This window comes from Capra hircus, chromosome 7 (assembly GCF_001704415.2).
Source record: "Capra hircus breed San Clemente chromosome 7, ASM170441v1, whole genome shotgun sequence".
Classification (NCBI taxonomy): Eukaryota; Metazoa; Chordata; class Mammalia; order Artiodactyla; family Bovidae; genus Capra; species Capra hircus.
In genome coordinates, this window is record NC_030814.1 from 89,221,962 (window position 1) to 89,237,222 (window position 15,261).

General features: G+C 54.3%; 1 protein-coding gene across 8 annotated transcripts in view; it reads right to left on the reverse strand.

The window, feature by feature from the left end:
- The window catches only part of DOT1L (DOT1 like histone lysine methyltransferase), a 52,048-nt gene extending 37,031 nt beyond the window's left edge, over positions 1 to 15,017 (reverse strand). For 7 of the 8 annotated variants that reach the window (XM_018050758.1, XM_018050757.1, XM_018050762.1 and 4 more), the window contains exons 1-2: positions 14,703 to 15,017; positions 4,600 to 4,643 (exon numbers count right to left, since the gene is read on the reverse strand). In XM_018050758.1, coding sequence (XP_017906247.1) covers positions 4,600 to 4,643; positions 14,703 to 14,783 — 125 coding nt within the window. In that variant the 5' untranslated portion in view covers positions 14,784 to 15,017. The remainder of the gene's footprint in view (positions 1 to 4,599; positions 4,644 to 14,702) is intronic. The other variant, XM_018050759.1, reaches the window with a different exon arrangement.

The window sequence follows — 15,261 nt, forward strand, 5'->3', positions numbered from 1 at the left end:
CCCTACAACTCAGTGAGAAGACAACTTTATCTCTAAAAAGCAACACAAACTCCTCTCCAGGGGAGGAGACCAGAACTCTCTGGGGAAGCGGCCGACTCGGGCTGGGACACAGCAAACTCAAGATGGCTGTGGAGCATCTTGAGGCTCCAGATAGCGAGGCTGTGCTGGGAGCAGGCAGGGTCAAGTCAAGGGGTGGGGGCATAAATCCAGAGAGCCCCCCAGCCAGCACGGGAATGACTGAGGAGCAAAGCAGGTGCAGCAGAAGCAGGTTAGGACCCACAGGATGAAACCAGTGCCTACAGGGGAACAGCCCTTCCTCCCAGAAAAGCTCCAACGACTAACGGGGCAGGGGAAGAAAGCAAAACAGAACAGCCTTTCGAACGCCCTGGTAACTAGTTCTCAGCAGTGAGATTCACTTCTGGATCCTACAATCAGTTGCAAAAGTCCAAGAAGAAACAGGATCTCTGCACAGTCTCCAAGGATTTCCCCCACGATTTTTATTAATTAAAAAGGGGAAAGCAGGAGCTTCCCTGGTGGCTCAGTGGTGAAGAATTCGCCTGCCACTGCAGGAGACACAGGTTCGCTCCCTGATCCAGGAGGCTCCCACGTGTCACTGAGCAACTGAGCCCATCCGTCACAACTACTGAGCCTGTGCCCACAGACTAGGCGCCGCAACCACTGAAGCCGAGGAGTCCTACAGCCCGTGCTCCGCAACAAGAGGAGGCACCGCAATGAGGAGCTTGTCACTGCAAGTGGAGGGGAACTCCCCCATTCCCCACAACTAGAGGAAAAAAGCCCTCACCGCAATGAAGACCCAGCAGAGCCCAAAATTAACAAATAACTTTCAAAAAAACGGGGGAAACGGTAACTTTACATGAAAGAAACCTGGAAGACACCTCACCACGGCAAGGCATGCAGACGCCACAAGCCGCTTGCTGGGCTCAGAGCACTTTTCTGCACCCACTCCATGCTATCTGAAAGCAGACCACACGTGACATTTTCATCCATAAGTATTTCAGTATTAAACTGTAGAAGTTATGGCCTTTTTCTCTCTCTCTTTTTTTTTTTTAACCTAACAATGACGCAACTGTTACACCTAGGGAAAACGCCACCAGGAATAGTAGAGCATGTTCTCAAACTTGTACCAGACATCTGTGAGGAACTACAGCTAACGTCACCTCCATGGCGGAAGGCTAAATCTAACATCCCTGCCGCAGAGATGAGGGAAAAAAGAAGAATGCAACCTCCCCCCACTTTATCACAAAACAGTCTCAAAGGTCCCAGCCAATTCAATAATGCCAAGAAAAAGAAATAACAGGTGATACAATTATTTTTATTTCCACAGCAAGTCCCAGGAAATCTACAAAACTACTACGAGGATTGATGAATTGAGCACAAGGTCATGGCTAACGTGCAAAAATCAATTGTATTTTACCCACAAGTAGCAGCCAAACAGAACATGAAATTTAACACACAATCCCACTTAACAGTAGTGCCAAAAGCATGAATGAGCTAGGAATAAATCTAACAAATGGTTGTCCAAGACCTCCATGCTGCAACGCTAGAGCGCTGCCAAGAGAAGAGCTGAACGGCCTGAGCAAGTAGAGAGACATACCATGTTCATGGACTGGAAAACTTAAGTGTGATGGCAAATCTCTCCAAAATGACCTACAGATTCAATACAATTCCTAAATAAATTATGCAAAGATCAACAGGCTGATTCGAAAATTTACATGGAAATGCAAAGGCGGTGGAATAACCAAAGCAACATTTAAAAAGAAGAATAAAGATGGAGGACTTTCTGTGATTCCAAAGCTCACCATAAAGCTGTGGTACTGCCCAAAGGACAGAGCCATGTGTCAGTGGCACTGAAAGAGATTCGAGAAACAAATCACCTCATACACTGTCAACTCATCTTTCACAAAGGTGATAAGGAAACTCCACAGAGAGAGGACAGTTTCATCAACAAATGCTGCTGGAACTACGGGATGTCCACATGCAAAGCAATAAGCCTCAACCCATGCTCTGTACCTCATGTAAAAGTTTACTCAAAGTGGAAAAAAAGATGTAAATGTAAAACCTAAACCATAAAACTTCCAGAAACCATGGCAGAAAATCTTTGTGACCTCAAGTTAGGCACACATTATCTCAGCATGCAAGAAACTGCAAACTATAAAAGAAAAAAGTTGATAAATTAGACCTCTATCAAAATTTAAGATATTTGCTCTTTAAAAGACACTCTTATGAATGTGAAGAGACAAGCCACAGACTGAAAGAAAATATTCACAAAACACAAACCTAATAAAGGATAAGCCAGAATGACAAAGAATGCTCAAAATTCAATAGTTAAAAAACAACCAGTTTTTTTAAAAGCAGGCAAAAAATGATGAACATCATTAATTCTTAAGAAAATTCTCATTAAAACCACAATGATACCACCAAAGGACCAGCAAAAACAACGCCGTCAACATGCCCTGCCAACATGGGAGCCACAGGAGCGGTCCTGCATGGCTGCCTGCAGCTTGGAGGGGGCGGTCTTCCTTCAAGCACAATCCAGCAGCCTCATTCCCAGGTATTTACCCAGAATGAAGGAAGACATGTCCACACAAAGACCTCCGTGGGGTGTTTACAACAGCTTTATTTACAATTGCCAAAACTCAGAAACCACCCAAACGTATGTCATCTGGTGAAAGGGTGCACCAATGGTGCACTCCTCAGGAATAAGAAAGAAAAGCTTTTGACACATTTTTTAAAAATGTAAAATTCTAGAAAATGCAAAGTAATCCACAGCAACAGAAAGCAGGCTGGGCTGCCCGGGGACAGGAGTGGAGGGACGGGGCCAACAGGGGACCCAGGCAAACAGGGGTGACTGCTTCTCACACAGGTACAAGGGGCACCCACACAGCCACCCTGGCCACCATGCTCGCTCCTAACAGGGGGTCTCCCTCCTGTACTTCAGTCACACCTTGACTGTCCCAGTAAACACACAGCAAAAGAGGAAAGTAGATGGCCTTCCCACCTCATTTCCCCACCCATGGCACTGGTACAGGTGAAACAAATGCTAGGCTGGGTGACGGGCACGTGGGCTCGTCATACACACTGTCCATCTCGGGGCATGTCAGAAATCCTCCAGGACGAAGAGATAAGAGAAGAAACAAAACAGGTGACTGCCATCTTTACCAGTGGGAAAAAGCCATCTGTGGAGAAAGAGGGAAGGACTGAAATAGCCTGTAGACTTGAGGATGGGGAGCGGGCCCCGCCAGACCTGGACAGGACCCGGCCACCGGGAGGCTCCAGAGAACCTGTTCTGCCTGGCCAGCTGCACCCCCGTCCTACTGCCCTGCACCACAGGGACACGCCCTCCCTGCAGGAGGCAGCAGGCAACCAGGCCAACCTGCCCCCAGAACTCACCTGGCCCAAGGGAGGCGGGAGGGAAGCCAGGCTGGCCAGCTAGGAGCCCCTCGCATAACCACATGGCCTCCCTTCCTCACCGACTTTGACACGTGTGGGCGCTTAGTCGCTGTCGTGTACGACTCTCTTGCGATCCCAGGAACTATAGCCCACCAGGCTCCCCTGTCCATGGGATATTTTTTCAGGCAAGAAACTGGAGTGGGGTGCCATCTCCTCCTCCATGATAGCTTCCTGACCCAGGGAATGAACCCACGTTTCCCTCGTCTCCTGCACTGGCAGGTAAATTCTTTACACTGAACCACCTGGAAAGCCCCTCCCAACTGGCAGCCTTCTTTAAAAATAAACTAAACTAAGCCGGCCGTAGCACTACTCCACCAACCAACTGGTTTGTGGACTAGACCATTAAATAAAGTAGATCCCACATTCTCAGCACCACCCCAGTCAGGCCCACCCTGTGAGATGCACACAAGACTTTGCTCAGTCTCCCGGACAATCCTGCACAGAGGCCTGGCTCGGCCCCGAGTGAAGCAGACGAGCTCAGGAGGCTGAGCCGCTTGGCTGCCAGGGGCAGGACGAGGCCTCCTTCACAGGGCACTGCCAGCCTGGCCACCGCAGATTTGAGAGGATATAACAGCACGAGGGAGGTGCCAGAGCCAGGAGAGTGGTCACAGAACGCCGAGGCTTGGTCACTCCGGAGGCCAACGCAAACCCTCAGGTCCAGGGTGAGGAGGACGCCCACCAAGAATACCGCAGGGCCCTCCTCCTGGAGCTGCCCAGGCCAGCCTGCCGGGCGCCTGCCCTCCACAAGGGGTAGGCTCACATGCGGAGGAGTGGCCCAAACCCAACCCCCCATGACAAGAGAGGAAAGCAGGTGATGAGGGGAAGGGGAAGGGGCCTGGGGACCTGCCACTGGGGGTTCCAAGCCTGCCCACAGGAAGCTCACAAAGCACCAGGCCCTGTGCTAGGTCACACTCAGGCACCTGACCCCTGACCCCAGTCACAGTTTCCCCGGGTTCTCCATGGTAACAACGCTGAGGTGGACCAGCATGGAGGAACAGGGAGGCTGACATGTGGGGGCTGAAAGCAAGGGCCAGGAGCCTGAGGTGAGAGTCAGAGTGCACGGCTAGGCGCTGGGGGCCCACCTGAGGCCCCACCCCCAGGCCCCACCCCAGCAGGTGCCACACTCACCTGATGGTCTCGATGATTTCATGAGCAGCATCGTGGTGTTTGTCCTGAAAGACAATGGGACAGGGTTTAGAGCCGTCCCTCCAGCCTCGGTGATGGTGGCAACCAGAGGAGGCAGGCACTCTAGCCCCCAGGCCTTCCCACCTTGTTTCCCCACCCATGGCACTAGGGTCCCTGCCACAAGGGGCACGCCGGCCTTGGGGGCACCCAGAAGGCAGCAGAGAAGGGAAAGGGCTGGGCTGGAGTCTAACTTCCAACCCTCCTTCCCCAAGGCTCTCCTGGGCACTGTTGCAGCTGGGCAGCCGCAGGCCTGCCTGACTCCCTGACCCTCGGCTTCCATCTGTAAAATGGGAAACAAGGGTTCTGTCACTGCCAGGAGTGGGTGAGCAGCCATCATCCTGCCCGGTCACAGCAGTGCCCTCCCAGCTGCTCTTCCCAGCGGGCACATCACAGATCGCTCTGGCCTCTCCCTGCAGTCTCGGTGACCAGTGAACTGGAGACCCCGCAGAAACCAAGGGAGGCCTTCCAGTGGTTCAGACTCCATGCTGCCAGTGCAAGGGGTGTGGGTTCAATCCCTGGTCAGGGAACCAAGATCTCACATGCTGTGCAGTGTGGCCAAAAAATACAAGTGAGCATGCGCGCACGGACGTCTGTAACTCGAGGCCACACTCTCACTCCAACCTTGGTGAGGAGGGCCGTGAAGAGCATGGGCTGAAACCAGAAGTGAGGTAAGAGACCCAGAGCCACCAGCCCTGCCTGGGACAGCAACCGCCCTTCTCAGCCCAGGCCACCGTTTCCCGGCTTCATAATGGACAAGAGCCACGAGGGCAGGTCGCAGGACAGGGCCCCATCCAACTCAGCACTCCAGAACCACTTTCATAGCCCTAGCCTCATCAGTGTTTAACAGCAGCTCTACTGAGGTATAACTCACACAGAACAGACCCCGCTTTCAGTGTGCAATGTGGTGGAGTCAGTATATTCAAGGTCGTGCAACCAGCACCTCTGTCTAGTTCCAGAACATTCCATCACCCCATCAGCAGACAGGCCTCCCCCTAGCCCCTGAAAACACTAATCCACTCTCTGTCTCTATGCACTTGCCTATCCTGGACATTTGTAAATAGAATTGCAATATGTGACCTTTTGTCCAAAGCCTTAGTTTTTAAGGCAAAGGACAAAAGCAACCTTCTATCATGAATATCCTCCAACTTTGTTTCCTCCATCCTTGGAATACTCCTCCAAGGATGGAGCAGTAAACATTCAATGAACTCCTATCACTTAGACAAAACGGGCGGGAGGTGGAGTGCGTGCGCTCCAACACTGGACAGCCCCGCAGACCAGCGTCTCCTGGCATGGGGTGCTCGACCCCCAGCATCACCACCGCTGACCCAACACCTTCGGGAAGAACCACAGGTGAGAGCGGCAGGCCCCAACACCTCACAGCAAACGTCAGAATGGTGGGGGCAGCTGGTAGCTCCCCGAAAGGTGAAAAAGGCCCCACTTGACACAGCTATTCCTCTCTGGGTGTCTGCCCAAAAGAAGTGAGTACATACAACCGCAGCCCCAAACTGGAAATCACCCAAACAACCACCAACAGGTGAATGAATAAACAAATGTGTCGTCCCTCCATGCATGGGAGCATCACTCGGCCTCGAAAAGAAGCCCTGACACTCACTGCCAGGTGGACGGACCCTGAGAACACGACGCTCAGTAAGAGAAGCAGACACAGAGGGACATACAGGGTGTGATTCCACAAATGGGAAATGTGCAGAACAGGCTGATCCAGAGACACAGGGAGTGGGTTCCTGGTTGTCAGAGGCTGGGGCAGGAGGATGGGGGGAATGTTGATGGAGATGGGGTTTCTCCGGGGGGCTATGGAATGTTCTAAAATTAGTAGTAGTGATGACTGCACCCAGTGCACAAACCAGGGAACAGCATGTTCGGGGCAGATGAGTTGCATGGTGCGGGAATTACACCTCAATAATGCCATTAACAGGGAATTCCTTGGCAGTGTCTACACTCTCACTGCTGAGGGCCCGGGGTTCAATCCCTGATCGGGGAGCTAAGATCCCCCAAGTCACTGAGGTGGCAAAAACAAACTAATAACAACAAAATGTCTGGGAGTAGATGTGATATACTGTTAAAAGCACCTCCAACCTCAGCAGGAAAATCCTGAGTCTCTGGGATGCTCACAGGTCAACAACATCCAGGAAGTCAAGTCCCCACAGCCCTGGCAGGCATCCCCGGGCCCCCGCAGCACAGATGGCAGAGACGACGCCACGCTGTTCTGAAGGGTCCACTCAGAGACAAGCTCACACGAACAGTGCACAGGGCTGTGGGGCAGCCACGGGATGAAGGGGACGGTCTGGGCCTCTTCACTAATGCTGAGACGCTTACTCTGAGGGGAACTCGCCCCGTGGACTGGGGAGTCTCAGGCAGCATGTGGGGCGCCACAATTCTGGCCCCATCAGCATTTGGATGAAGCACCTACAGCAGCCCCTGTGGGCACCTGACCAGATTCCCTGGACTGCCAGCTCTCGGTTCCTGCCCTCAGACACCATGAGCGGTCACCAGTGTATGTTAGTCAAGTTGCTAAATGTCAGGCTGTCTCGTTACACACCACAGATAACGGATACACGCCCTGGGTTTAGGCTGATATGCAGGAAGCACGGCCTGCAAGAACAAGTCTGAGAGCCAGAGGAAGATGCAGTAGCAACCAGAAACATTTGATTCCAGTCATCACCGTGAGATTACAAAACAAGGAGTACCATGAAAGGCCCCATGAATGCCCATGTGCAAAAGCCCACCATGTGGCAGGAGTGTGCCCAGCTGTGGACCGCGCTCCCTCTCTGGGCCCCCAGGCAGCCAGGACACGTCCAGGGCCCCTCCTCCTGCAGGGGCCCCTGGGAAGACACAGGGCCTGGAGCGTGGTCTTCTCTGAGATGAGGTGAACTCAAGCTGTCCTAAGCTCTAACACCAAAAAAGGAGGAGGGAATGGTTGACAACATGCCTCCTCCGACTTCGTGACGCTGCTGCAGGGCCTGTCCAGCTTCCCGTGGCTGCCCTGACCACCTGAATGACTCGGAAGCTCTCACAACCTCTCAGCTCTGGCCACTTCTCATGCTCCACAGGTCTTCAGATCAGAGTAGCGCCAGTGGGGGTCCACACGGAGGGGCTGTCGGGGAGGGACTCTGGGGTGATGGGAGAAGAGGATGATCAAAAGCTCAGCACCAGAACTCTCTTCGCCTGAGGCCAAGGCCAAGGCCATGATGGGAAAGGAGGGCAAGGGTCAGGAAGGACAGGAGGCCCTTCCAGGGGCCCAGTCAGCAGAAGGACTCACCCAGGATCCCTGAGCAACCAGTGGCTGCATGGCTGCCAGCCCGAGGTCTGGAAAGTCCAGGCAAGCCTCACCTTGAGCACTGCAGCTCTGAGCGCGCCAGCACTGTCCCACCCCCAGCAGGGGTCACTGTCAATGTCCCACCAGGGTACCCGGTGCCAGCCACCCCAGAACCAAGGCCAAAGGAGTGCCTCTCCAGGGGCCTCAAGACCAACTTGTCCCTCCACACACAGGAGCATCAGTTGGCCCTGCAAAGGGGTGAAGAGCCGACACTCGCTACGACGTGGGCAGACCCTGAGAACACGAGGCTCAGTGAGAGAGGCAGACACAGAAGGACACACAGGCTATGACTCCACTGATGGGAAACGTGCAGAGCAGGCCGATCCGCAGACACAGGGAGTGGGTTCCTGGTGGTTAGGGGCTGGGGTGGGGATGCAGGTCCTTTGAGGGGATGAAATGTCCTGGAATTAGATAAGATGGTTGCACAACTCTGTGAATACAGTAATACAGTACAATAAAACCCGTTAAACTGTACACCTGCGGTAGGTGAGCTGTGTGGTACGAATGTTATCTGGACAAAATAAAAGTAAAAAAGTATTAGTTGCTCAGTAGTGTCTGACATTTTGCAACCCTATGACTGTAGCCCGTCAGGCTCCAGGCAAAAATACTGGAGTGGGTTGCCATTTCCTCCTCCAGGGGATCTTCCCAACCACACATAAAGGAGATTTCATTAATGTGCGTTAGAGGATACCCCAGGTTAACCTGTAACTGTCTCTTGAGCCTTTAAATTCTATACCAATTCTATACCTCTGGTTGGCCAATTGTTTGTTTCTTTATTTAGGTTTTAAGGTGAATGACCTGAGGCTATTTGTTTCCATCAACCTGACTGTGAATCTAAAGACACAGTTGAAATGTCTATTTTTCTTCTATCCTTAGAAGAAATTGCTGCAAATCTACTCTATGATTCTCATTCTGTTCAGCTTACAATACAAATAGTTTATTATCTTTTGCAACCTATGTCTTACAATAAAGCAGAGCTGAAAAATTAAATAGAAAGTTCAGTTGCCATATAGGCTACGAAAATGATTTGCTGGTGGTGAGTTTTAAACTTGATTCTAAATAAATTTACTAAGAAGGGCACTTCAAATTTTGCTCTTTAAGGTATCTTGAAATTATAGGCTCACTCTCCCTAAAATTTCTAAAAGCGTACAGCTTAGAACAAAGCTGTTATTAAACAAACACAAAAACCACAAGACCTGACAAGGCCCCTCCTCCCATGTCCTGCCTCTTCACCTGGGCTGCACCCAAACCAGGTGTGGGCCCAGCCCTGCCCCTCGGTGGGAGCCTGGCTCAGTCCCAGGGCAAGCCCAGAGCAGACCACGGGGGGCCGCCCACAGACCAGGAAAAACATAATCCACTATGAACAGGTCCAACACCGCCATGCAATGGAGAAATCCTTCTGAGGAGTCTCATTCCAAGCCCCCCGACCCTTGCTATCACTGAGGAGCAAAGAAGCAGCAGTTCCAGAGGTAGTATTCCTCTACCAGGGGCCACCCATCCCCCTGCATAACGCTAATGCACCTTCCGTGCCTCAGCCTCGGACCCCACGACTAACTCGGGATTCAAACTGAAGCCCAGCAGAGAGAGTTTCTCCATCCAGGGTCACACACAATGATGCTGGAGCCTCGGACCTCCCCACCCAGCTCACAGGGCCGTGCCTTGGCTGGAAGAGGGCCCTGTCCAACACAGGGGTGCCAAGGAACACTGCTCCAGGGCTAATCACCCCTGGGCTAGGGACTGAGACAGTGACCATGGGTGGAGAAAGAGTCAGGGAAGAAAAGAGAAATGCTGGTTGGGAGGGGAGGTCAGGCAGGTGGGCAGCGAGGGAGGCTGCAGAGGACACGGACCGACTCGGGCATGTCCTCTCTGAACATTCTCGGGACCGCCACAGGCGCCGGGGGCAGGAGACCTGGTGGCGGGAAGGGCAGGACAGCTTGAAACGACAGAGAAGGAGCCAAAGAGGCTCCCAGGCACAGCCCTGAGCAAGAGGAACAGAATGGACTGTTATCCCCCGGTGGAAAGACAGGTGCGCAAACTGGGGAGAGCACCGACTGAGAAGAGAGAATGAGGGGCAAGAGGGGCCTCTCGGGAGACGAGCAATGGAGCCCAGGACCCAGGCCCCGGCAGACACGGCCGGCCACACCCTGCAGGGCGCCGGAACACTGCACCCTGGTGAACCCAGGCCAGTGAAAGAATCACATCGTCGTGCAGCTTCGAAAGGGGTCGCCATCAGGAGAAGCTGGGAGAAGAGAACACTTGGTGCCTCCGTCTCATTTCTTACAACTGTACAAGAATCTATGATTATGTGAAAACAAAAACTTTAAAAAAAAAGGACAGGGCTCCCAGAGGAAGATGGGGGCAGGTGGCCCACAGCTCCGCCACCTCCTCCCTAGTGAATACCCCAGGTTCCAGCACCTCTGGCTCCTTCCACCAGGAACAGAGTACTTGGCCTGCCTACTCCAGGACACCTGGATGTCAGGGACCAGGGTACAGAAGCTGAGAGCCACAAGCGGGGTACCAGGCGTTTCCAATGACGCCATCCTCTCTAAAGTGGTCACCTCACCCACGGAGAGCTGTCAGAGGGTTAACCTGACTTCCACCTGAGCTCAGATTAGTCAGCACTCACTCATGCACACAAGAGGTCAGAGCAGAAAATATTTTCTGAGTCATAGGGAGGGATGGCTCAGCCAGCCGCCCACCTCAGCTACTACTCACAGACGAGTCTGGGGCATGACGGCTCAGCATTCATCAGAGACTCGTGCGCTCGCGGAGGCAGGCAGGGACAGTCACACCGAGGCTGCTCCACACCCACAGCCTCCGTGAGTCACCGAGGGGAAGGACTACTGCCCGCCCTCGCAACCTCCGGCCCAGCCACCAGGCACCTGCTCCCTCCTGAGCTGAGACCCAGTTTTCTACCAAGAGAAGGGCCATCCTGCTTCAGCAACGCTGCCATAAACTGCGAGTGGACATCTGGGGACTCTGTGACAGAAGGAACAAAACTCGCCCTGCACCACGCCCTCTTATTTGTCAACTGCACAAAAACCCGTTTCGGAGGCTGGACATTTCCGCATGTGGAAGACTGTGGCTGTTTGCACTTCCTCCTGTGGGTGCCCTCTCTTTGGAGAAGCCACTCACCCTCCCTCAGCCCCACCCTCCAGGACCTCATCCCCAGGACACACCTCCATTGCACCTCTGTGTTTACAGACAGCCCACCGACCCTCCTCGTTCATAAGTTTCCTGAGAGCAAGAACACTGTGTACTGTGCTCCGCTCCCCCTGGAACACTGGAGACATACAGGAGGTGCTGGGATGAATGAATGAATGCAATGAACAAACAAGCAAGCTCAGTCATTTCCAATGTGTGGTCACATGAGTAATCTGACCTTTGGAAAGGCTATGCTCCTGGAAGTGGCCCATTTTCTTAACGTACTCATCATCGAGTCATCACTAAATATGAACTCTTATAATAAAGTTCTGCCCCCTCACTTCCTGTGAGAAAGCAAAATCTCCCAGTGGGGACACGGGAGGGGAGCAGACGTCACTGCACTGCTTTAGGAAGGTTGCAGCTTGCTGACCACGGCACGCCCCAGCCCCCACCTACTGCCTGGTCTTGGGACTGCCACCCCAGGAATGGCTGCTGACCTCAGATGGAGCGCCCAGCCAGGCAGGCAGCACACCCTGAACCCTGCCAAGTGAGGTCCTGCCAGCAAGGGAAAGACACTCTCTAGTTCAGACCCGCCCACCACTGGAAAGCCAGCTCCCGCTGGGACCTGGACACACATGATGTCTTACTGGCAAAGGTTACAGACCTCTGTATATTGTCATCCTGCTTATTTAACTTATATTCAGAGTACATCATGAGAAACACTGGGCTGGAAGAAGCACAAGCTGGAATCAAGATTGCCGGGAGAAATATCAATAACCTCACATATGCAGATGACACCACCCTTATGGCAGAAAGTGAAGAAGACCTAAAGAGCCTCTTGATGAAAGTGAAAGAGGACAGTGAAAAAGTTGGCTTAAAGCTTAACATTCAGAAAACTAAGATCATGGCATCTGGTCCCATCACTTCATAGCAAATAGATGAGGAAACAGTGGCAGACTTTATTTTTGGGGGCTCCCAAATCACTGCAGATGGTGACCGCAGCCATGAAATTAAAAGATGCTTACTCTTTGGAAGCAAAGTTATGACCAACCTAGACAGCATATTAAAAAGCAGAGACATTACTTTGCCAACAAAAGTCCGTCTAGTCAAGGCTATTGTTTTTCCAGTAGTCATGTATGGATGTGAGAGTTGGACTTTATTATAAAGAGAGCTGAGTGCTGAAGAATTGATGCTTTTGAATTGTGGTGTTGGAGAAGACTCTTGAGAGTCCCTTGGATGGCAAGGAGATCCAACCAGTCCATCCTAAAGGAAATCAGTCCTGAATATTCATTGGAAGGACTGATGTTGAAGCTCAAACTCCAGTACTTTGGCTATCTGATGCGAAGAGCTGACTCATTTGAAAAGACCCTGAAGCTGGGAAAGATTGAAGGCAGGAGGAGAAGGGGACGACAGAGGATGAGGTGGTTGGATGGCATTACCAACTCAATGGACATGAGTTTGAGTAAACTCCGGGAGTTGGTGATGGACAGGGAGGCCTGGCATGCTGCAGTCCATGGGGTCACAAAGAGTCGGACATGACTAAGAAACTGAACTGAACTGAGCAGACCTGTGGCCTTGCTCTGCCCTGAAAATAAGATGGTGATGGCAACAATGGGACCATCTCCAGATGAACCTTCATCTTAGTTTCAGGTGCTTCAGTGCTGGGTTACAGTGGATTTCTAGATTCTCCTGATACTCAAAACACCAATTTTGGAAAAATACCCATTTCCAAGATGCAGGAATGTTGTTAAACAGACATTCAGCACAGACCCCACTCTGACTCCCAGAGTGTTCCCCCAAGTGAGGTGAAAATCCAAGTTCACCTGCCCTGGGCTGTTTAGTAGCTCTATTCCTGATCTCTCAAAACTGCACAGCAGGGAAAAGGAGTGACTACTCACACCCTCAACAACGGGCATGAATCTCACATACATTTTGCTAAGCCAAGCAGCCCGAATCAAAAAGCTACACATTGTTGACCCCATTTACTTGACTTCCCAGAAAAGCCAAAACCTTAGAGACTGAGATGAGACTGGCGGCCAGGAAGCGAGAGGCGAGTTGATGCCAAAGGGCAGCAGATGGTTTGATGGGGTTGTTCTGCTGCCTGACTGCAATGATCTGTCAAATACTCTAGAACTATGAGCTACAAGTGAACCACACTTCATGTCCACTGAGAATAAACAAATTACATTTTGAAAAATGTACGGGCCAACGCACTGGTACAAGACGAGTGCAGTAAAGGGCAGAGAGGGAGGCAGGTGGATCAACTGGAGTTTTGAACGTTCTCCCCACTTTCAGTTTACGTCCCCTGGATCGTCTCCCCGCCCTGCCCACTGCTCAGGCCGCACGCCAGGGCGAGCGACACAGAGCTACCCAACCGGAAAAGCCAGAGCCCGGGCTCAGCCGCGCCTCCGGGCGCAGGAAGCGCAAAAATAGAAAGCGCCGGTGCGCTCGGCGGGCTGGAAAGCCTCCGACCTCGGAGAACCGCGGAGCACCAGGGCCAGGAGCCAACGTCGGCTCCTGGGCGGTCCCAGCGTCCCGACCCCGCCCCTGGCCGCGACAGTTTCCAAAAACTGACACACACGGAGCCCGCGCGAGGGGCGGGGCGCGCGGGCTTCCCCGCCGGGTCCCGTGGAGGCCGGTCCCCCCGCAAGCCAAGCGCGCGAAAGGGCGCCCCAAAGGCGCCCGCCCACCGCGCCCGCTGTGCTTTCCCTCTCGAAGGCGCGCTGCCCAGCCCGAGCGCGGTCGCTGGGACACGGACACGCGCACCCACGCCGCCACCGGGGACAGGAGCCGGGGCGCCCACCCCGCGCCCTGCATGACTGGAATCACCCGGACGCCTGTGTAAATTTCCGTTCGGCCTGTCATTTTCCAAAGGCCACACAAGATCAGGGAACAGGACGCCTCCAAGGGTCCGGCCAGCCCACCCACTCAAATTAGGGAACAGGTCACCTCCTTACCAAGGGTCCGGCCAGCCCACCCACTCCAACTAGGGAACATGACGCGTCCTTGCCAAGGGTCCGGCCAGCCCACCCACTCAAGATCCGGGAACAGGACGCTTCCTTTCCAAAGCTCTAGCCAGTCCTGCCCCTCAAAATTAGACAAATGCCTAATTTACAAAATTAACAACTGGAAAGGAGGAAAGAGTGTCCTCAAAAATAAAAAAGCTGAGCACGGTGACAGCGCCAAGAAAAAACTACCAGCAAAGAGAAATCCTACACGTCAAATCATAAAGTACGGAAAGGCAAGCCCGCCGGCCGTCCAGGCCCGGGGAACGGGGGTCCCCAGCCCCGCAGGACCAACGGCAGCCCGGCTCGGGCGCCCCTCGGAGGCGCAGGGTCCCCGCGGCCCAGTTTGAGCCCTCGGCCGGCCCGGGTTCCCCGCTGCCCACCCTGCGCGCGGGGCTTGGAAACGGCCGCCGGGAATCCGGCGGGGCGGGAATGGGGGGTCCCAGGGAAGGTTGGGCGCTCGAGTCGCTCCGTTTCTCGGTGGGCCCCCCACCAAGCTCACCGGGGAGTAGGGGGCTAGGGTCTGGGGAGAGGGGGTTGGGGAAAAGCGGGGCGGCACTCACGTAAACCGGCAGCGGCCACGGGTAGACGGCGGGCTCGGCCCCCACGGGCGACTTGAGCCTCAGCTCCAGCTTCTCCCCCATGTCGGCGCGCGCGGCCGCCGCACCATGCTAGTCGGGCGGTTGGGGGAGGGGCGGGGCCCCGCCGGCGGGGGCGGGGCGGACGGCCGGAGGAGGGCGGGCGGGAGGCTGAGGGGAGGGGGCCTGGCCTGGGCCTCAGCCGCCGCCACCGCGCTCCCGTCCAGCCCCCGGCTCCCTCTTTGTGGTCACAGGCCCGGGGCCTCCAGCGCCGCCGCCATCTTGGGCCGGCGTGAGACGAGCACAATGAGCCGGGGGCCGGGCTGAACCACTCGCGGCGCGCGCGCGGGGGGGCCTGGCGCGAGGAGGCAGTGCGCTCCCGCTGCCCCGCCCGCCGCGCCTCGTGCGCCCCCCCCCCGCCGGCCCGCCCTGTGGGCTCTCCCGCTCCCACGCACGCACGCACGCACGCACGCACGTCCTCGGTTGCCCTCGGTTGCCCCCACCAGCCCCAAACGGGAACCTGGGGAGACCCCGCAAGGCCTGG